Source organism: Dinoponera quadriceps, unplaced genomic scaffold (assembly GCF_001313825.1).
Source record: "Dinoponera quadriceps isolate SergipeBrazil2010 unplaced genomic scaffold, ASM131382v1 scaffold3061, whole genome shotgun sequence".
NCBI classification, from domain to species: Eukaryota; Metazoa; Arthropoda; class Insecta; order Hymenoptera; family Formicidae; genus Dinoponera; species Dinoponera quadriceps.
In genome coordinates this window covers 1-23349 of record NW_014557306.1, presented here as the reverse complement: position 1 = coordinate 23349, position 23349 = coordinate 1, and the positions used below count along the sequence as shown (strand labels likewise).

Below are 23349 nucleotides of genomic sequence, written 5' to 3'. Positions count from 1 at the left end.
ACATTCGTTCGCGATTAGCGCAATGTGTATTTTCCGCGCCCGATGTTAACGTCCGGCGTTTTCCGAGAGACTTCTGACGTTTCGATGAGTGTGTTCTCCTAAGATTAAGAGAACCTTGTATTTTAAGCATGTCCTCTGAAGATAACTGCCCGTATCCTGAACTTTTTTTATTGACAAAAGTGCCGCTAAAAGTGGCTGAGAAACCACCATTTATCAATGAAAGCGAGTTCAGAATACGGGCCGATATTTCCTTGAAGTACCCAAACGGACGATACTCCGAAATATCGCAATGTATCTGACAACCAGATATTAGGTCCATTCTTTAGGACCAATTGTTCCAACTTTTTGGTGAAATTTATCCGAAATTGATGAATGAATGAATGTATGAAATTTATAAACATCAATGGCTGTTGTTGATTTGTCTGTTAAGTAAACATCAATGGCTGGTAGGTAAATTGCCAAAATCTTACCAAAAAGGTGGAACAATTGGCCCTTACAACTGAACTAGTCACACTAGTTTGCATTAGTGCTATTTCCCTCTTTTTTAAACAAAGTCACAGCTATATATCTGTTTCTTTCTAAGCCCCAAAAATGCGCACTAATTCAGCGACAAAGAACAGACTTATTATAAATATAAGATCTGTCCTTTTTCGCTGAACTAGTGTACACTTATAGAACTTAAAAAGAAAGAGACATACGATTAAGACTTGGTGCAAGAAAGAGAAGAAGAGAAGTGCAATGCTAGTGCAATCAATTCAAATAAAAAAAAACAGCTATAGAAAAATATATCTTACACTAAGCGAGCGAACGAGTGGACGTTATTTTCATGTATCTCTTTGGTCAATTCCGCAATAGCGAGAGAAGTCTTATCTCCAGTAGCATGTAGCTTGCAATAACGCCAGCAAAATAATTCCAGCGAAGTACTCGGCATTATATGGAAGGAAAAACTTGGTTCGTGTAATTAATTTTCTTGTCAGAGGATTACTAGATGGAAACTCAGCTAAAGAAACAGGTTCCTGTAAACAATTTTTATTCAGTCAACTTCGTTCTCAGTCATCTCAGTGTTTTAAGACAGCCAAATACTCGTGTAGAGATATCATTTCTCATCATCAAGTTCTTATCTCTATTTGTTTTGTTACATTAAGCTTCTTTTTTTTTCTATGCAGTTTTTAGAATTTCAAAGAAACTCCCAGAATAGCCAGAGAGTAATAATTATAATCTCTCGTGAGTATTCAATGAATTTAATGAAGAAATAATTACAATCTCTTATAAGTACTTAATAAATGTAATAAAGGAATAATTTATCCTTTCAGTTCTATTTGTTAATGGCTGTATTCAACAGAATATCTGTTTTACAACTGTTGGAAGTTTCCTATGCTGAGATTGGATTATTTTTCTAGATATAAAAGAATAATCCAATCTTAGCTCGGAAAACTTCCAGCAGTAACAAGATAAATATTTTGCTGAACGCAGCCAATTTCTTTAACATGAAACGATCATGGACGTCTTGAAGATGCATCCACCGGATATATTCTCAGGATTATTATATTCGTCGCACCTCACGGTAGAGATAATGATCGCGTAAACTCGGCGTGGCGTCGACATAAAATCGTGTATACCTTCTTTGACTACCATTATTTCGTGAATACCAGATTTTCCAGTGATTCAACAGCTCTCGTAATTCCGATGACCCCCCGGTGTCATCGTCGAGTCGCGTGTCGAGGGTTATCGCCCGTGCATTTGTGTGTGTGATCTCGCTTTCTCGCTCTTCTCGTCATGCCGCTTTATCGAGAGAAGTAAAGGCGGAAGTTAGTAGGGGCGGGAAATCTGCACGGCTGTGTATATACACGGGACGTCTCGATATCGTTCATGCTAAAACAGCCGAGAAGTCCGCTGACGGAAATTAATTCCCGATGCATACGCATACAGTACAAAAATAACACAATAATCACGAAGCAATTATGAAGTTACAAGACGCGTGTGAGAATAAGGATAAACGCGCGAAATCAATTTAGCGAACCCTTAACTTGTCTCACCGTGTTTCTATGAATACTTACGTTTTTACGTCTTTAGTATTCCCCGCGATATGATAATTATGAAATTAACATACTACCTACGCACGTAGGAATATAAAGTGGCAATTTTACTCAGAAGTTTTCTCGAGGAGTTTCACGACTTCTTCGAATTGTTCTCGAAAAAATGGTTGCCGTGTTCGAGATCGGTCGAACGGATCTGCCTTATCCGTCGTCGTTCACGTCGCGCTCGGTTCGTCCGACTGAGATGTCGTTTGCGTCGGCAACCCGTCGTGAATCGCGCTCAAAAATTGCAGAGAAAATTGTCCAATAGGAAGACTCGAACTCTAGTCGCCTAGCCGACGACATGTTTTCCTCTCTAGGAAGGGGACTCTTCAATTGGACGTTGGATGTCGTGCACGTCGGCGATATCGGCCGCCCTGTGAATCCCTCGTAAGTCAAGATGACAAGTTGTCTCTTGCCGTGTCCTGAGATGGAGAGCGGGGAACGCGCCGAAGGTGGTGAACGGCAGCGGTGAAAGCGAGCGATCGTGAGCGTTGTCGATGTCAAGCCGAAGGCACAAAATTGAACAGAATGTCTTTCCTGCGCGGCTCCGCCAACTACGTCTGGTGCACCACCAGCGTGCTTGGCAAGGGTGCGACCGGCGCGGTCTTCCAGGGTGTCAACAAGAACAACGGCGAGCCAGCGGCGGTCAAAACGTTCAACCAGCTGAGCCACATGCGACCGCACGACGTGCAGATGCGGGAGTTCGAGGTGCTGAAGAAGGTCAAGCATGAAAACATCGTCAAGTTGTTGGCGATCGAGGAGGAGCAGGATGGCCGTGGTAAGGTGATTGTCATGGAACTTTGCACCGGCGGCAGCCTCTTCAACATCCTCGACGATCCTGAGAACACGTATGGCTTGGCCGAGAGTGAGTTCCTATTGGTGCTGGAACATCTGTCGGCTGGTATGAAGCATCTGCGTGATAACAATCTGGTCCATCGGGATTTGAAGCCAGGTGACATATAAACTAGAGACATGGAGTTATTTACTCTTAATATATAATGTCCATTGATCTGTTCTTTATAGCTGAATTGACTATACTAGTTCAATATATACTGAAACATATGGTCTGTTCTTTTTAGTTAAACTGCGCTAGTTCAAAAAAAATTACATACATATTGAAATATATGAAGCTTATATTCAAGATTCTCAAGCTTCAATATGCGTACATTTCTTGAGTTAGTGTAACCAGTTCAGCTAAAAGGAACAGATCAAGTGCAAGCAGTACAAGGACAGAAACAATATTTTTAAATAAGAGTGTCAAAATATCAATTAGGCCTATAAAGCCTACAATACTGTGAATTATTACTTTCATTCCAATGTTCACAATATAGATATGCAAAACAATGTACTTAAATAACCAATATTATATTATTATTTCTAGTTTGGATGTTTATATCTTTAGATACTGTACAGCTATTAAAATAAAAGTTAAATATTAAGTATGAAAGTAGGAGATACTGAAATGACTTACAATATTTATATCTTGATATATAGCATATAACATTTAAATGTGCAAATTAAAACTGTTGCCAGTTACTATTTAAAATAATAATTATTTAATTCTACAGGTATAATATAGCACAACATGTAATGCCCTTTTCTACCATCATGGTTTAAATCTAATTGACGATTAATTCAATGGAATTGGCCGATTGCATTGATCAGTTCAGTTGTTAGTGTGATTGGTCAATTCCGTTGAGTTAATCATCGATTAGATTTAAACTATGGTAAAAACAGGCATAAGTGTCATATTTTTCTTTGTCCTTTAGAACAATTGCCTGAACAAAGTAGGCCTATCTTCTTTGAAGTGGATTGATATATCTGATACAGATTCGCATTGATAAATCTTGAAAATATGATACGTTTGATATTTACAGTCAATTGTTTTTGACATATATCTTTGTGTACATACACTCATGTCCTACTTTCTATAGGCCTCCTCTCCTAAATCGTTATTTTATATTGAGGGACTCTTGTCAATTTTATCCACTTGTTTTGTTATGTTAGATATTTCTCCAGGCTTTCAATTTTCTCCTATAATGAAAATTCAATATTGATTAATATTCTTGATTCAATCCAGCATATTAATGAGTTTTATGTATTTTTACTTTGATTATCAAGGAAAATGTATACATATCCAGACCTTCATCGAGATCTCTTTCTCTTTTGCAGGTAATATAATGAAATTCATCGCTGACGACGGCAGCACCGTGTATAAACTGACTGACTTTGGAGCTGCCCGGGAATTGCAGGAGGACCAGCAGTTCGTTTCTCTGTACGGTACGGAGGAGTACCTGCACCCGGACATGTACGAGCGCGCTGTCTTGAGGAAGCCCGTCAGCAAGATGTTCGGCGCGACCGTCGACCTGTGGTCCATAGGGGTAACTCTCTATCATGTCGCCACTGGGAACCTGCCGTTCCGTCCGTTCGGCGGCCGGCGGAACAAAGAGACCATGTACCATATCACCACGAAGAAAATGTCGGGCATGATATCCGGACTGCAGACCTCGGAGAACGGGCCGATCGAGTGGAGTCGGGAACTGCCGCAGAACTGTCAGCTGAGCGCCGGCCTGAAGAAGATAGTGACGCCGTTGTTGGCCGGCCTGCTCGAGGCGGATCCGCAGAGGATTTGGAGCTTCGAGCGGTTCTTCAGCGAGGTCACCGACACGCTGTGCCGGAAGCCTGTTCACATATTCAACGTGCACAAGGCCAGCCTCATCAAAGTCTTCCTCCATCCGGAGGAGAAGCTGGTCGCCCTGCAGATACATATTCAAGATCAAACGGAGATCATGCCACACGCGCAGATCTTGCTTCTCGGCGAGACACCGCTTACGAGCCTCGTCGAGGAGTCAACACCGGGTAAAGGTTATCCCGACACCAGCAACGACAAACCGCTGATGCTGTTTTCGCGGGAGAACAACAATGTGCTGCTGCCGATGGAAGGCGAGCTACCAAAGTTCCCCGTTTTTCCCAACATCGTCTCCGTGGAGAACGACGCGATCCAAGCGAAAGTCGCCTGCTCCGTCGGTTACGTCTGCAAACGAAGAATAGACAAGCTAGCCTTGTGCAGCAAGTTGTCGCGCGACGCGATAGAGGCGTTCAGCGGGCTCTTGTCTTTGGAGCTTACTCGAGTGTTGGGCAAGTACCAGCATTCCAGGGAGTTCACGAAAGCTATCGAGGACACCGTACTGGCGATCGAGAGGATTGAGAACTTCGCCAAACAGGTATTCCGCAAGTTCGGCGGCCAGAGCGCCGTGGAGACGAAGAATTGGCGGAAAGAACTAGACGCAAAGGGCAAGGAACTCGCGACCGAGCTGGCGCCGGCAATAGTGCAGCTTCATCAGAGGTAAGTCGCGCGAATTCTTGACCAAGATTGCCATTTTAAAATTCGTTTTCTGTGGCAACCCTACTTGACAAACTCGATTAACATATAATTAACACGAACATGAAACGTAGGTACGTAAAAGAGGGTAGTTTACGCGGTGAATGGGACAATAGTACCCGCGACCTATGGTGCCCGTGGGCCACAAAAGCGAGCCAACGGGCAGCGACATTGGTGGATCGTCTGAGGGACGGTTGGCAACATCTGCTGAGGGACCGTGCCACTCGTAGTCTCACCTACAATGACGAACAGTTTCATGTTCTCGAACGTATAAAGGTGCGTATAAAGCTGGATATATACTGAGCGAACGAACAAGAAACGAATGATAATTTTTATTGTTGGAATTTGTAAATTGGTGTACGCCGATGTGTGAGCCGACAAATTGTGCAAATTATTTTTTATGGCTTATATGTCGCAACTCCTATCTTTTTCATCATGATATAATATATCCCAGGGAACTTGTTATGACGATGACGCTTAAGAACATTGAAGCCTAGCTGCATAACTTCAATTAAGCTAAGTGACGGTTAACTTACAAGGTCACCAACTGAAATTTCTGTCGCAGAAAAAATTGAGAAAGACAAGTTGGGAATTTTATTTGCAATCCTATAAATTAATTGTCGCTTAGTTCAAGGACATATTACCCATAATTCAAAGGAACATAATTTTACTCGATAAATACTAAATTTATGAGTGGCTCTCTTGATGAAAATACGACACTAATAGGCAATACATCCTTAATCAGAATTTGACAAAGCAACCGAACCTGAGAATCTTAAGAGATGTCTCAAAGACGTCTTCGGAACATTATTTGAAACGTCTTTTTGAATACGCAGAGATGGAGTTATAATGTACATTACAATAATGACAAACCAGCGGAGACGTCTTAAAAATAATGGATGCTGGATTTGGTCTGAGATGCAGGTGACGGAAACAGGACGCAGGTTGAAGACGCTCCTCGAGACTGAGTGTGTACCAGCCATGACGCAGCGGTCCGAGTGTGTCGCCGATTGGTACAAGATGGCGCAGACGGTGTACCTGCAGACGCAGATATTGGATAAGGACATAGACAGCTACGAGCACGCCTTGGAGTCGTTCTCCTATCGCTTATCGCAGGAGAGCAAGGAGCGTCACGAAAGCCTGCTGCACTCGCTGGACCGGCTACCGGGCAAGCCGAAGACCACCGAGAAGACGAGCGTGCCCGCCCAGGAGAGCACGAAGAAATGGCGCAATATCTGCGACGTGCAAGAACAAATTACGGTAATACTTTATGAAAACGGTCAGCTCATAGATCAGCTTGACCATTTGTCGGCGATTGATAAATTGGAAGATATAGGGGATTCGGAATATCAGCTCTAATACGGGCAATCTTGTCATTTCTCCATCAATCCTGACGATACTTAAATGAGATGAAGACTGAAAATTAGGGTATAGATTTAGAGAGATACGATATACGATGTACATATGCGCGCTAATGTGTACAGATCTAAGGATATAATGTAAAAACCGTTGAACATGTCTTATTGTTACCTTTATCAAGTAAACTACAAACTTTAAGGTCAACTTATATCGTCGTTTTTATTTCCGATGCAACGTGAGAACGATTGCATCGCAATAAATAATAATTATAGCTCTCGAGAGAAGCTATAATACAACAAAGCTAAACGTAAACGTGTATACAGTTCTGTTGTATGATTATGCGGGGCACATGGTATAAAACTAGCAAATTAGATGTATCCTTCGCGTATATCACGCGTATAAAGTCGCTACGCGCAGTTTCATTGCGTGATTTACGCGTCTATATGAGTGTTTCTCTCCACCAAAGCATTGAACCTTTGCTTGCGCTTCTGTTCTTTGTGCTGTTCTTGAACCACGTGGAAGTGTTTTAACAGTTTGCCGAAGTCGAACTTGCAATGGACATCCGTTGCCTTCTGTTGCGATTGTTCGGTTTTTGATGGTTTCGGTGGCTTCGTGGCTGGCGGTATCGCCGCTAAACGACGCTGCAGAGTACTGTACGCTTCGCTCTGCGGCAATATCATCAGCAAGCCGTATAGCGCGTATATCAGGGCGTCATTCTCCTCCCATTCCAAGAGCTGCAGTCTCAGGTCTCGACAAAGAAACGCCACAGTTAGTATTTCATTGGTAAAAAAAAGCAGTGTTAAAAATCACATATAAACATTTTATTTAGCTTGCGAATTAGTGCTGCGTCCTCCATTGGATTTGCTTCCGACGGATTTAAGTTTCAGGCTATTTCTCCTCACCTTGAAGAGATGAACGTGTACACGAAATATCGGAAACAAATCCATGAAGGACGCGACATTAACTCGGAAGTCAATTTAAGGATGTATTGTCCATAACTCAAAATAATGAAAAAATTACAAATTGATCTATGTTGCATTTAAAAGTTGCATTAAAAGTTTGACGGTAATTCAAAGTCTGGATCAAGAGTTTATTCCACTACCAGAGAAATATCACGACTAATCTCTCGTCAGTGAAAGAATAATTATCGTTAAATCGCAGAATAATTTTCGACATGTCTCGTTTCAACATCAATTGGCGTAAGTATGCTTACAAGTAAATATCGGCGATTCTATTAGCTGCACCAACTTATCTATTTCGGTGAGGAATTCCACTGTGACCTCGATATTCTCGCTGAAGCATCAGAAAGATACTGCGTTAAGGTTTTCATCACTTTCGAAGCATATTTGCTGACATGATAGAAGTTCATGAGACTAAGCGGAATAAAGGATACAAAGAGCGAATGATGTTGCACGCATGTCGGTAATGCTGAGACAAGAGACACAGGGCCACTGTCGCAACTGGGTTGTGACACCAGGACACGTACAGGCATTCGAACAACGCGCAACTGTCCTAAAAGCACAAATTCCAGTCAACGATCTAATGAAATTTCACGAGGGAGCCAGTTAAACGACGGACTTACTGGAGAATCCAAGTGCCTGAGCTTGTTGCGCAGATCGAAGAGCTCGGAACTGGTTAGCAGGATCACGTTCAGAGTCTGTATCATCGTACACGCGAAGCTTAAATTTTGCTCCTCCAATAGTATCTTAGCCAGAGTTCTGTATATATCTTCCGCACTCAGGAGCACACACAATTCTCTTATAATAAAAGCACCTCGTTCCTCCAATAAATGTCTGTCGGTCGAGAAGAGCCTCAGTAAATTCACTATGAACTTTGTGAAGTATTTATTCTGCATCTTCGCGTTGGGTTCGCTGGTCGCAGCCTCCGGAGACTTCGAGCTGATAATTTCGGCCATTACGACTAGAGTTTGCTGCACCACCTCGTCGGAGGCGTCGCTCAAGGATTTCATCAATATCGGAAACAAGTCCTCTATGTGATGGAACATCTTGTGTGGAATGTTTATAAATAGATGATGTATCCACTTTAAAACAGCGACTTTAGTCTGGACAGATATGTACAACAAGTGTTTTGTAAGTACTTCTACGACACTGGCGAGATTTAAGCTCTCGGCTAAAGGACAGCTCGCATCTGAAAGTAAAGGAGAACGGTTATCGTCGTGTCAACTTTTCCGAGTCGTACACAGTAACAGCCGTTTAGTTATTTTCCAACTATTTGATCGTCGAGAATCCCGAATGTTCTATTTGAAATTGTGAATCCTTAAAAAATCTCAAAGACTCGACAGACCTAAACGTTGTGAAATTCTTACGAATCATGGGAATTTTCTATATTAAAACTGCATACGAGGGGTAACAGAAATCATATCAAGCTTAGACAAATAAGATACTGTTCTAAATATTAAAAAATATAATCGTGCAATTTAGTTCTTACAAAATCTAACAAATATTCTGATGTTTCACATCTTTCAAAACTTTTAAGATTTCAAGACATTTTTTTAACGGTAAAGAATTGGAAATGTGCTAAATTGTAAACTAATAGTTTACCTTCCTTCTCCTTTGTTGTAGAATGTACATCGTTGGTCTCTTTTTTGCTGTCCTTCGTGACTTCCGTGTTTTCCATGATTATCAATTTCATTAGATTCGCGTTCACTTGTGTCGCAGTTTCCTTGATACTCTTTCGCGTGTCACCGTCGTAAGCCAAGCACGGCAAAACGGCCAGAAGAATGCCGGACATATACGGTAGCATAAGGGGCCCGGACAGCTGGACAAATTCCTTTATCCAGGTAATCGCCGTCAACTGAAGCAGCTCGTCCGTACTCTGAGCGTGCATGATCAGTATATTTATCATGGCCGGGAAGTCCACTCTCGCGGGATTTGACTTTATGCTACGCAAAAATTCACCGAGCACCGTGTCCGTGATCTTCTTGATCTCCGGCGTCGGATCCTCCAGTATCCTGAACAATCCGTCGAGTATCTCCGGCAAGAACAATATGAAGTCCATGTTGGGCACCGCCGCCAGCACAGACACCCACGCTATCACGAACTGACGACCGAAGGGATTCTTCGTATAGATGCGTTCACGCAACAGCGGCATGAATCCGACTAAATCGAAGAGACCACTCTCTGTCACGATATCCTGAAACAACACAAAATATTAGACAAAATAAGAGAAACTTTGTTCTTTTTAGCTGAATTGACTACATTGGTTCAATAAATGTACATATTGAAATGTGAGAATCTCGTACGTACATTTCACTATGTTTCAATATGTATATCTCTTGCAGTAGTGCAATCAGTTCAGCTAAAAAAACAGATGAAACTGACCAATCGACGCACAGCGATAGATGAAAATATGAAAGATTCACCTTCATCAGCCTGTCGAGCAATTCGGTGGCATTCTTTATATTCTGTTCGGAGTCGCAGGCGAGTTTGCTCAGAGCGCCGAAGATATCCGTGAACTGGGGCAACACCGCGCCTCTGGCTACTTTGACAACATTGTACAGACTCTCACAGGCATAATAACGGACTCTCAAGTCAGCGTCGCAGAAACACGCCAGGATCGGGTGGATCAAATCCTCTATGTACTGGCCGGTGTCCTTGCCGAGGCCGACGGCAATCGCCGCCAGGCCTATCAGACCGCCTTTGCGCGTGTGTGGATTCTGCGAGGTTGCGAAGTCTTGGCCGAGTACCTTTAGCAACCTCTTGATCTGCACGGTGTTGTTGTGAGCGGCGAATTCCTTCACCATCCTGCGAGAAGGGAACAATCTCTTTCTGTTTAATCCGTGAAATGAGGATGAACTAATATTCGGATATGATAAACAGTGGTTTAGAGATAACCTCACTTTTCGATTTCAACCGCGGCTGGCTTCCGTTTCTCGTACAATTTGTCATTGAGAGAACGCACACACGCCGCACTTAGGGGCGCGTAATCTCTCTCGGACATCATTCTGCGTGTCGATTTATTCCGCGATCCCTAATTCATGAGTAAAACGTCAAAATATGTCAGATCGCTGTCAAAATCACGACTTCGGGCGCGTGCAGACAGCTGGCGGGATCGGAAACGTTCGGCGGTCATCGACATATGTCGGACGTGTGCGTGCTGCGTTCCCTCTGGACGCGCGCAGCGTCACTCTATCTTTATTGTTCGTCACATGCTAAAAGAAGAAGGAATGATGCTTGCAGCGCGTAAAGAGAGTCTGAAGAGCAGCCTTCGTACGTCTGTTCTTTTTGGCTCCACTATTGCGCACTTTCTGTATTCAAAATGAAAAAAAAAGAGCGGATTTTATTGCAGGGGATCGATCAGGAAGTTTCTTCTTTCGCGTGAACTCGTGAAGATGTTCCAGCTTGAAAACTTTTGGAAATTATTTTTCATTTTTCACAAGTCCCTACTGCAGAGAGGCGATCGTGAAGTCTCTCTATCGTAAATTCGTGAAAACATTTCCAAATGTTTTCAAGTAAATTTAAGTTGGAAGATTTTCACTCTTCACGGGTTCAAGCTAGAGGAAAGAATTCATACGTACCTGTTCTTGCCTGCATTTTTCGTATTTTTAAGCTATTCCCAAATACATAACGTCTAAAATTGAGATATAAGACGTTTGTAAGACGTCTTTCGGACGTCTTATGTCTCGATTTAAAACGTAATTTACAATGGGCAGTAAGAATATATTCATAAGAAGGAATAAAAAATTGACCAATCATATTCGAATATAAGGAGAATAATCGACTAGTAGTAATGTTTTAAAAGTTGTGTTGTCTGGATTTCTCTTCTCTCTCCCTCTCTCCGCAAAATTCCAAATATAACTTATCTTATTTTGAGCACGGAAAACATAATGATACAACTGAAAACTAAAAAATTCTGTGTACTAAAATATACATTACAAACTTTATTGAATTTTCTACTTTAATAATTAATAAATCTCAATAAACGACACGTGATAAAAATGCATGTTTAAAGATATTTTTAAAATGCGTGTACTTTACATTTATATAAAATTTGTATTCAGTAAATATATATAATTAATGTATTATATCCAGGATACACACACATTTCACATTTCGTATAATATTTGAATCTTGACAAAAATATACTGCACACATTCCACAAAGAAAATATAAATCATCTCGCATACTAATGTTTATCACTCACAAAAATTACGTTATGTAGCGTTTTTGTCAAAAACTTAATAATTGTAAGAGTTACATGCTAAGAATGGAAGGTTTTCTTAGAAAAGATAACACACGATTTATTCTCGTTCGCTGTACAAAGTAACGTGGGCCGCGCGTAAATTATGTATAACGATAGTGTCCTCGATACAAAATACTATCTTAATAAAGCGTACAGATGAAATCCGAGAAACTCACGAACAGCTCTGTTTGCATGCATACACGAGCGTTAGTGCCCGCTATAATCTATGGCGTTCCTCTGTACAGTTTATAGATATAAAAAGAAGATATCTAAAAATGAGAATTTATTATGAAATCTGTATGGTTACATTGCTGAGTCGCGTGAAAATCATGCGTAAGAAATTTCGACGTTTCAAGATGATAAAATGGTGAAAATGTTACTTCCTTATATAACTTACAATACCTGTCGCTTTATTTTCTTCTCAGCAATAACGTAAGCTCTTATTTCACGACCTGCGAACGATTGTATTCGGATGTGTCGTGTTAATAGAAACCTATCGCTGTTTACAGTATACAATTACGACTACCGAAGACTTCGAGCGATAGCATAATGCGAGCTTTTGAATACAAACAACTACTATTAAGTATTTAAATAACAAGTAATTTCAATACAACGTCAAAGAGAGAAGTGATAATAAAATTATTCTCCAATGATACAACAAACGTTATGCCGCACGCATTATAGGGAAAATGGCAAAGTCTTCGATTTTTCAGATAGTCGAGTAGAGGTAAACAAAAAAAAATATATTTTTTGAATTAGAAGTAAACACTGGAACGATAATTTTTATTTAGTCCATCTGTCCACTTTTGTTGGATCTCAACACAAACCTCCTGTCTGCTGTTGATATACCTCTATTGTGTCTCCTTCCTCCATCTCTAATGTTGTTGGTGTATCTAATTCGTTAATGGGCTGCCCGTCGAATCTAAATCTTACTGCTGCTATTGCCAGACCCTGCAATATGTAACATCAATCATAACAGTATATTATATGCTTAATAATTATATACAACTATATAACACCTTATTAACCAATCTTGTACAAAAAAGAAAGGCATTAACAGGAAAGTTATATTTTTCTGATATTTAGATTATACAATATGTACATTGAGTAATATAATCATTCATTCACTAAGCACTCAGTAAGTTCTCGACTTTAGTGTGTACTTTCAGATTTGGTTAAGACTTAATAGTACAAACCAACCATATTTTCAATGACTCACAAAGACTAGTGAGTAGTGTTAATATTAAATATACTCGATAAAACTATTTCACATGATTATCGACAAAGATCTGTGTTTGAGAGTTTCACATAACGATACTTACTACACGATCGCAGTACGCGTTCATCAATTTTCGGAGAGGTGTGTGTTTCTTAATTTTAAACTGTACTACCGCGTTGTCCTGACCCAGCACCTTCAAATTTATGTGCTCCGATTCCGCTTTCGTTTCCTGTCACGAACAAAGAACGATTGTAATAAGACGCGCGAAAGTTGCTCCGGCCCGCGCTACATCGTAAATAACCGTTCGATACATTTTGTTAGGTTAGGTTAAGAAGCGTTACCTTCTTCTCGTCAGACATGATTCCGTGGCTCACACGATGCCGATGATGATTATACACTAATAGATTTGCCGGACAGCACAGTGTTGACGGTATCCGCAAAAGGACAGATTCGTTCACACTTATCACGTCGTGATAACTCTTAAAACAACACTCGCCGAAAAATCCCGCTTCTCCTCGAAACGGCGATCACGACGTTGCCATCTTGGACGAACGACATGACATAGGAGTAGGGATGGGCAATTATCGATCGATGAATCGATGTTCGATTATTATTCCTTCTAGAAAAATCGATTATTTCAACGTTAGATAAGTCGATTATTCACGTCATAATTAAAATGAACGTACATATGACACTCATTAACAAATATGTAAAAAATTTAAAGTGTTCTTTTTGAAACGCCTGTATCACATTTTCGAATCAAATAATTTTTCGCTCTAAAAACTCAACTAAAAGACGAAGTTCAAAATTATCGGTCGCCATTTTTCATTTAACTCAAAAAATCTTGACGAAAATTAGCAACAACATTAATATAGCTAATGTGGTTAAAAATTAGAGACTTCAAGTTTAAAGTGCTTTTTGAACAATCTCGATAGAATCATTATTGCAAAAGTTACAACCTATTGAATTTCGCTTGCTTTATTATAGTGAAAAGTACGTCTGACCAGCCCTCATACACTAACTCCTGGAAGAAAACTTTCCATTCTTAGCATGTAATATATGTAATATTATATAATAATTCCGTAGATTCGTTCTTCCCAATATTAAAAATAACGGGTGTACGGAATTATTAGACCCGTTATTTTTGTAATTTAGTTCCAGAATCTCCGCTACGAAATTGAGATCGTGGTATGACTAAACGATGGAGTCAGAAGTATTTCTATTTCTCAAGTAGTATGACTCAAGGGCTGGTTAGGCGTGCTTTCCATTGTAATATCGTTCAAAAAGCACTTTAAAGCTTGAAGTCTCTAATTTTTAACCATATTAGCTATATTAATGTTGTTGCTAATTTTCGGCAAAATTTTTCGAGTTAAATGAAAAATGGCAATCGCTCCATTTTAAACTTCGTTTTTCAGTTGAGTTTTCAGAGCGAAAAATTATTTGATTCGAAAATGTAATACAAGCGTTTTAAAAAGAAAACTTTAAACTTTTTATTTTTTTTGTATAGATAAAAAGTGAATTCACAGGATTTTTAGCATCGCATTAACTAATAAGTGATAAAAGAATAACAACTGATTACAATTTATGATTATTTAACTGTAGAATTTCACAAAACTGCATTTATATTAACTTAAAGTGAAGTTGTAAAAAATGACTTTTGCCAAGAAAAATCTATCTTAGACCATTGTGCGCTGTATTGTATTCCCAGTAAGCAAGAAACGTTAACAGTTTAAAAACAGTTGTAAAATATTATGTCGAAATGTTTATAAAACCCACATAAAATCATAAAATCAATGAAAAATTTAACGTTCTTAAAATCTTTCATTGATTTTATGATTTTATGTGGGTTTTATAAACATTTCGACATAATATTTTACAACTGTTTTTAAACTGTTACTTGACAATATTATGTTTTTAAATATTAAAATCATAGTGTGGAAATATTATTTTTAACGTTTCGATCAAAGATTGTTAACAATGACATTGTATGCAACATTAAAAACCACATATTTGAAAACATATATTATATATTATAAAATATCATTGTAATAACATTGTGTTATAGATTTCTTGCTTACTGGGGTGGGTTGGGTTGTATTGACGCGTAGTGTGCGATCACCTGCTAAACGTGAAAGTCGTATACATTGTAAGTCTTCCTCGATGCCCTCCAGCCGGCCGGCGGAGTAAGTCATTCCTCACTCGATACGTATCGAGTTACCTTTGCGATGCAGTGCACACCGAGGGGAACCGTGGGAACCGGTCCGCACTGTCGATGCCGGGTACCGTGGTGATATTCCAGCGCGAATTGCGAAAGTCGCGACATGAATCGCGAGAGTATCCCGTTGCTCTGGAGGAACGCGAATTCGGGATTGTCACTGTTTTTCGCAACCCTGTGCATCGTTGATATCTTCGGCGTGTTCCCGATCATCGCTTTGCCGCGCGCGATCGTCCAATGTGGTAAATTCTTTTTCGTTGCTCCACGAAACCGCGATCGACGATGGTTCAGTTACGATCGAGAGATTCTTATTTAGACGGCAGTGAATTCCTTTATGCGAGAAAACTCGATTCTCCTATCACTGATCTGTGACCTTCTTAAAAATCTTGTGAGAACTCTGATGGGAATATTTTACTGAAAACATAATGAAAATTTGCTGAAATATATTTTAAAATCTCTCTTAATTTTGAAATCTCATTTTACTATCATGTCATCAATATTTCAGTAAAAAATTACTTTCGACAATATTTCAGCAATTTTTCTTTAAAAAATTACAGTTTTCAATGTACATATTTATAAAATTTACAATTTTTGACGGTTACGAGTTTATTGCAGAATTTTAACTCTTTCGTGTGAATCTATTATTGTATTGCTGTTTTAGTGTTGACTATTGGAGTCATTGATTGCACCTGTCTGTATCAGAAATCGTAATGTAGAGAGATATTTGCATAATAAACATATAAACAGGTAGTTCTTGCGTGACAGATATTAATGTATTCAGAAAATGATAGTTTTGTATACCAAGAAATTAAAAAGAAGGATCACACACATGTATGTTATCAGGGTTATACGGAATCCCACTGGTGCTGATTGTCTTCGGGTTGCAAATTTATACTGCCACTCTGCTGGGAAAATCATGGATCATCGCCAGTACTCTAGATCCGCAAATCTCACGGAAGAATCGGTATTACCACAAATTCTCGTTTCGTTTGATAAATTTATTTAGAACGCCAAAAATTTCATGGGCGTCTTCAAAATTTTAAAGGAGATTCGATCGAAATCATTTCTCGGTAACCCATAGAAAAATAATAGACTTTGTTTCTCTTCATTAATCGTCTCTTAGACATTCGTGCATTACCTAAAAGAATAATAGAAATGTTAAAAAATTATAGATTCTACATTTTAATATGACTAAAATTGCAGATATCCTCTTGCCGCTGTGACGGAATTAACAATGGGTCCATGTGCACGATCTATCGTCACTGTACTTTTGGATCTGACAGTCTTTGGTTGCGGTATTCCGAATCTGCTGGTTGGTGAGTAAAAAAATACTTTACATTGTATTATTAACTTGAAAAACGCGGGAATTTCTTTTTATATGTCGCTCTGAAATTTATTCCGTTTGTTATTAGTAAACCCACGGTAAATATACGGCGTAAGTCCAGGTAGAACAGAAAATGACGATGACGTCAACATTTTTTCATAATTTTGACGTTATTTTCTGTTCTACCTAAGAGTATAATAATTATTTGTTCAATTAAAATTTTTGAATTATTATATGTTTTGGTGAAAGAACAGGAAAAATGAATGATTTTGTATTTCCAAATTTCCACGCAGATGTAACTCCGAATTGTTTCCCTTAAACAAAAGCATTTTGTGTATCTCATTGTTCGTTATGTTAAATATAAATTGTTTTTTAGCTTCGCAGAATCTGCATTTATTCGGGCTCAAAGTATCAGGCCAGCGTTTCGACCTTTCCTTCTGCTATTGGTTACTGATAGTCGGCGTATTATTTTGTCCGTTAATGTGGCTGGGCAGTCCACGGGATATGAAGTAAGATAAATATAATATAATGTGTAAAGTACAAGCTATTTTTCAGAATTCAAATGAATTCAGATAAAATCAAATCTGAATAGGTAATATCTAATAAATTGTTCAATTAGATATCCAGAGGAAAACATTCTATAGAATGTTTATGTTATCTTTCTTTATATAAATATAAAAAAAAATATATATATATACACATATATATATATATATATTTTTAATATTTACTAAATTATTATAGATGGGTAGCGACGTGCTCTAGTATAGCGGTTACTTTAACTGCGATATTAGTATGGTGGAGCATTATAACTGATGATCGAATGTCCATGGCCACGCCAATAGCCACTTCTCCGACGTGGGATAAATTTATATCCGGGTATACAGACCGTCTCGTATACTTATATACTTACATGACTAAATTTTCTGACACAAATCTTTTCCAAACAATATTATAATCAACATTTTTTATAATTTTTATAATTACAAAGTAAATTATTAATATATCAATTACCTCAATCTACCTCACCAGTTTGTCTTCTTATCAAAGAATCGGCTAACTGAGTAACTGACAGCTGTATGCAAATTTTCAGTTACGGCATACTGGCTTTTCAATTCGACGTGCATCCAACCCTGATGACAATACAGGTCGATATGCGTCGACCCCGGGACATCGACAAAGCCGTCCTCTTCTCTTTCATAAGTAAGAAATATAGTTCTTGTTTTATATTTTGTACATTTTCCATATTGGTTCTATATTTGTTTTTGTGTGTAGCGAGCGGATCTCTATTTACTGTTACCGTTGCCTTGGCCGTGTGGAAATATGGTGACAGCACGACTGCTAACATCCTCGAAGCCGTGCCATCAGGATCAATCTCGAACATCGCTGTGCTGCTGGCTGCCCTTCAGCTGTGCTTCTCCAGCGTGATCGGCTACTCGGCACTTTTCCAGCATCTGGAGGATCTGTGGAGCGTACAAAGAAGTAAGTGAAATCATTTTTACTAGCGTAATAACTTGCTAATTCAGTTAAAAATGAAAAAAATTAAATCGAGCGCGAATGAGCTAAAGTTGAGTTAAAAATTAAAAAAATTAATAACTTTTAACTCAATTTAATTAAGCTTAAATGACTGAATTTTTAACTTAGTTAAGCGTGAGTCAAGCATGAGCTGAGTTAACTGAGTTAAGCTGAGCATTTTTAATGAGTTTAAATTTAGTTACTTTTTATGTATTAACATTAACTTATTTGCTATTGTAACTTATTTATTATTGTAACGTTATTATCGTAACAGCGTTCGGATGGAAACGATGTGCCATGAGGTCGGCGGTGGTTCTTCTCAGCGTAATCGTGGGCGAATCGGTGTCGCGATTTGACATCGTCATGGCTTTGATCGGCGGATCGTTAACCGGGTCGCTGGTATTCGTGTTGCCACCTCTGATATACAGCCGAGTGTTAGCTTTGAAGCAGAAGTCTACCGAGGCGGCGGTTACCGAAGAGATTCATTCGGGTTCCCGCAGAAGATTCAGCGGCGAAGAACAACACTCGATGGACATCAAAGCTCATTCGCGCTCGATCTACTACGGTTTCCTCAGTGCCACCAATAATCCTCGCAGGTATTACAAATAAACGCAAATATAGATATCTAAATTAATTTAAGGTAAATTATATTAGGAACTTGCCAAGAAATTCGACAGGTCGTTGATGATTTTATTAGTTTAAAAATAAGTAATTTTATCAGGAAGTGATGGATAATGACAACAAATACTTTAACTTGAAAACGACATGTTCATGACATGTAATTTTCCTTTTTAGCCTATCTTTTTTCTCATGATTTTTCTATATAAATTTTACGGCTATTTATTGATTGTTAAAACAAACGCGGAAAATTTTCGGAATATTTTACAAATGAGCTCAGATCGATCACAAATATCACTTGATGAACATATCCTTTTACTTCAACGTACTTCGCAAGAATTTTGGCCATACTTCTCTCACTTGTGACGTCATTAGTTAAAATGACGGCGGCGAGGAAACTAGCGTCTTAGCAACACGGTTTCACGGAGCAAGCAGATCTATGTTCGTAAAAGAAAAAGAAGAAATGAAAAATATTATATAATGAATCACATGTATTAATGTTAATCAATAATGTAATTTTTGCATTTTCAACAGATACACGTATCTCTATTACGACGACTTGATGGATGATGAGGAGGATTCACGACCCAACGATCACCACGAGGACAATCGAAACAAGGGAGTCACTCAAATTCCGCTGAGCAACACGCATCCGGTAGACCGGCCGTTCCTCATCGATGCCGCCGAACCGACTGTAACTCGACCTGTGAAATTCGCGGATAGTGTAAGAGAAGAAATCATGGAGAAAACAGCGCCGAAGAGATTGTGCGATTTCGAGAAAATGGTTAACGGCTTCGGCTATTTCATCGTGGCGATCGGTGTCGCGATAACCATGTCCTCGACGTACATCAACGTCTGGAACACTGTACGTTACGTGCGTTTCACGCCGCCGTGTATCATCAATGCCACTGCGAATTAAATTTCTATGTCTTAATTGTAATTTTGGAAAGAAGCGAGCAATGTGTTTATACGTAAAAGCAATTTTATAGAAAATAATCGACTCATACAATTTCTCTCTCTCTCTCTCTCTCTCTCTTTTTCGTTTGTTCGCGCATTTCTTTGCCCAAAATTGTATTCAACACTAACTTTGACTGCGGTTCGATCGTTGCTACATTTCAGTGTCTTCGATGGATGTCGGAAAGGCGACCAAATATTAATTGTTGTATAAGAAACAGAAAATCCTTATATTTTCATTATTTTTATTTAGCAACACGCTTCCATCGAGTGTGTATAGCCTTACATCTTACATGTTACTTTGTTGCACATATAAAACACAAATCTTTATAATGACTTTATATCCATGTAATGTACCCATACACACATGCGCACGCACATACCCAGGAAAAAAAGATCGTATGTGAAATTTGCCCATATATATGACTATATATGATTATAAATAATCATACGTGTCTACAACGAAAAAATACTGTTGTTTACAATTATACGCAAATACAATCGAAGTAAATGCTTTTGGCTACTTATGCTTCTGACAGCACATGATATCGACATTTGATTAAATGACATAATATCATTTTTTTTTATATAAACATATGTGATCATATATGTAACCATATATATGGGCAAAATTCATATATGATTTTATATAATTTTATATGATTATATATGATCATATATAATCATTTTTCCCGGGTATGTATACATAAAATTAGGAAAAGTAACGTTTTACTCGTAACTATTACAAGTTACTTTTTTTAAAGAAATAATTATACTTTTTGAAAAACTGCGTGCTGGTCCGCACATATAAAATACATGGGATACGCGGCAGCAAATCGTAAAAAAAAAGTATCGAAAACTTAAGCGACTCATTACTGTCTGAACAACGATAACGCAGAATATACAATGAATTAATTTTGACAAAAATAATTTTCCCAAGCTGTGTGTACATGTATATACGTGTATTCGCATTTTTGCAGTTTTATTTCGCAATTGGTTATATGCTGAATAGTAATATAACCAATTAATATTATACCAATCACACACACGAATATTGTTGAATTTTCCATAAATGTACATACAATAACATTCTCAATTACTCACTATGTTACCTCATAAGTTTCGTGTTGAAATAAAAATAATAATATACAACTGCAAGTGAAAAGTTTTTCATTAGGTATTAGCTATTCTACACATCTCGCAGATACCGAGCACTATGTTACGTATATAATACTCTGCCAGATGTGCCGACATTAGACGTAGCAGCATACGTTACAGCGGGCGTGTGTGGCGGCGGCTGGTATGGAATTGCGGGAGGTGCTCGTACAGGAAAACCGGTGGTAATTCCACCTGTCTTTGCACCCTTCATGAACACACAGTTAAGATAAAAGTTATAGGAAATTCTTATCAAAAGTAATACAAGCATATATATCATTATCATACATAAGTATAATAAACATTAAAATGATACGAATATTTTACAAAGCCATATCTTGTAAAATATTGGCTTTTTCAAAATTTTGGCGGTTTTTTGGCCCGTAGCAAACTTATAAATGCTCTAAAAACTGGCAAATTTATTTTGCGATACGTGATAGAAAAGATGAAAAGTGTGACCAACTGATAACATTTAAAGCCATAGAGATATAAGAATGGAACAAGGGATATATGCTACCTGTAAGTGGAAGTGATAGAGGCAAAGAGAGAGATGGATGCCGAGTGTCCTATCTGTCTCTTTCTAGTCACGCGCTGGGATTGGCTGCCGCGCCAACGACGATATAGCTATACATTTTTCTCCATCCAATTCAAAGAAACTGTCATTGCAAAAATGATCACTGCAAATATATGCTGTTTTCACTTCAAAATACAAAGGTAGTTGAAGTATATTCAACCATTTACGCCTTATATCTACATCCTTCGGTAGCCTACAACATTTAGATATTTTTTTAAATGTAGGAAAAAATAACATATAATTATTTGAGGTTACGTATTTGTACTTTCTTACGAGTGAAAACTGCGGTTACATCCAAGATAAGACTCCGCCTTGCATTTCAAACAATGCCTCATTTTTAAACAAATCGTGTCCAATTATTATTTTGTTAATGTTCGAATATTTAACGAATTTTAATTCTACACATATGTGTACGCATATTTACAAAACGAAATTTTAGTCTGCTTTCTCCCCTCCTGACGTCGCGTGGTCGTCTTGGCGGCTCATTGTAACAACCAATCACAGCGCTCAACTAGAAAGAGACAGAAGGACACTCGGCATCCATCTCTCTCTTTGCCTCTATCACTTCCACTTACAGGCTTGTTCCCTCTCTATTCTTATATCTCTATGTTTAAAGCTCTCGTTTCTCGTCACCATCTTGATTAACGTCATAACGAATAACGTCAGGAGCGAGGAAATATACGCTTAAAATTTGTGCGAAATATGTTGAAATAAGAAGATATATTCGTAAGATGACGCGAGAAAGATTGATCAATCTACAATAGGTGTAATAAGCCTTTAGCTTTAGGTAAAAAAACCGAGTCCTAAATTGTAGTGACGTAATTTCCGGTAAAAAGGAGTTTCCCGCGCTGTCAAGAGTCGTAACCAATTTTGAAGCTTAGAAATTTCAACTCCAGGTAGCGTGAGAAACTTTTTGTCGGAACTTATACACAACTTAGGGCTTAAGCCGACCGCACGAAACGGTGATATATGCTACAAGATAAGTTATATGATACAAGCGACGTGATACATACTTGTATCAACGTTAAACCTAACCCCGATTCCAGGTGAAATGTATTTTTATTTTCACCTGCGTAAATTTATTTCAGTTTGAGACGATACTGTGAATGAAAAAGAAAATCTTTGAAAAGGTGTATTAAATCTGATTAAAATTATGAGTGAACATAATTATTATCAAAATAATAAATCATCTCACAATAGTGAAAATGATGATGAGTTTCTTGACCAAAGAATTAATAATGATGACTTTGACATGGTTTTATTAACTCTTATAAAACAATACCCATGTATATATGATCCAAACAAGTTAAATCAAGAAAAAATTAATTTAGCTTGGAATAATATATCTGTAGAAATGAATGAAAAAGGTAAAAGAATTATATATTTTTTTTTTGTTAAATACAACTTTTACAAAATATATAAATAATTGTAACCATTAATATTTTCAGTTGAACAGTGTCAAGATCGTTACAGAAAATTAAGACAATATTTCTCTAAAGAACGTAATCGAAGAGAATTTGTTGCTGCAGGAACTAAGAGAGATACAAAAAGATAGGCTTTATATGATTGTGCTTCGTTTTTGAACCCTTTTATAATGAAAAAAAGGCGTTTAAAGAGTTCAATGAACTCTGGTAAAAAATTAAGTAAACAAATGGACAGCCTCTCTAATGTACCTCAAGTAATCAGTTATCTCCCTCTCCGGTAATTATTGAAAAACTCAACAACGAAGTTGATGTGGAAGTATGTAACATTGT

At 38.2% G+C, this 23349-nt stretch overlaps 5 protein-coding genes across 6 annotated transcripts; 3 read left to right on the top strand and 2 right to left on the bottom strand.

The window, feature by feature from the left end:
* Window positions 1–2422: 2422 nt before the first annotated feature.
* Window positions 2423–7261, top strand: LOC106749034 (inhibitor of nuclear factor kappa-B kinase subunit epsilon). Its single transcript, XM_014628073.1, has 4 exons — window positions 2423–3030; window positions 4251–5424; window positions 5535–5736; window positions 6385–7261. The coding sequence occupies exons 1-4, from the start codon at window positions 2607–2609 to the stop codon at window positions 6817–6819; spliced, it is 2235 nt and encodes a 744-aa protein (XP_014483559.1). The 5' UTR covers window positions 2423–2606; the 3' UTR covers window positions 6820–7261.
* Window positions 7228–10928, bottom strand: LOC106749035 (protein VAC14 homolog). Of its 2 annotated transcripts, none has more exons than XM_014628074.1 (7): window positions 10679–10927; window positions 10202–10583; window positions 9381–9972; window positions 8402–8967; window positions 8213–8331; window positions 8033–8112; window positions 7228–7567 (listed from the first exon to the last, which is right to left on the bottom strand). In XM_014628074.1, the coding sequence occupies exons 1-7, from the start codon at window positions 10780–10782 to the stop codon at window positions 7251–7253; spliced, it is 2160 nt and encodes a 719-aa protein (XP_014483560.1). In that variant the 5' UTR covers window positions 10783–10927; the 3' UTR covers window positions 7228–7250. The 2 variants fall into 2 exon arrangements, with proteins under 2 accessions (XP_014483560.1, XP_014483562.1); XM_014628076.1 differs by having other exon boundaries at window positions 7479–7567; window positions 8213–8326; window positions 10679–10928.
* A 1359-nt stretch (window positions 10929–12287) lies between these two features.
* Window positions 12288–13787, bottom strand: LOC106748977 (small ubiquitin-related modifier 3). Its single transcript, XM_014627948.1, has 4 exons — window positions 13582–13787; window positions 13344–13469; window positions 12849–12972; window positions 12288–12473 (listed from the first exon to the last, which is right to left on the bottom strand). Exons 1-4 carry the CDS (start codon window positions 13597–13599, stop codon window positions 12415–12417), a joined length of 327 nt encoding a protein of 108 aa, XP_014483434.1. The 5' UTR covers window positions 13600–13787; the 3' UTR covers window positions 12288–12414.
* A 1708-nt stretch (window positions 13788–15495) lies between these two features.
* LOC106748978 lies at window positions 15496–20303 on the top strand. The gene is made up of 9 exons (XM_014627949.1): window positions 15496–15697; window positions 16299–16419; window positions 16659–16771; window positions 17156–17288; window positions 17524–17658; window positions 17873–17982; window positions 18055–18261; window positions 18569–18890; window positions 19447–20303. Exons 1-9 carry the CDS (start codon window positions 15562–15564, stop codon window positions 19829–19831), a joined length of 1662 nt encoding a protein of 553 aa, XP_014483435.1. The 5' UTR covers window positions 15496–15561; the 3' UTR covers window positions 19832–20303.
* Window positions 20304–22517: 2214 nt separating this feature from the next.
* LOC106748979 lies at window positions 22518–23331 on the top strand. Its single transcript, XM_014627950.1, has 2 exons — window positions 22518–22962; window positions 23044–23331. The coding sequence occupies exons 1-2, from the start codon at window positions 22749–22751 to the stop codon at window positions 23148–23150; spliced, it is 321 nt and encodes a 106-aa protein (XP_014483436.1). The 5' UTR covers window positions 22518–22748; the 3' UTR covers window positions 23151–23331.
* The last annotated feature ends 18 nt before the right edge of the window (window positions 23332–23349 follow it).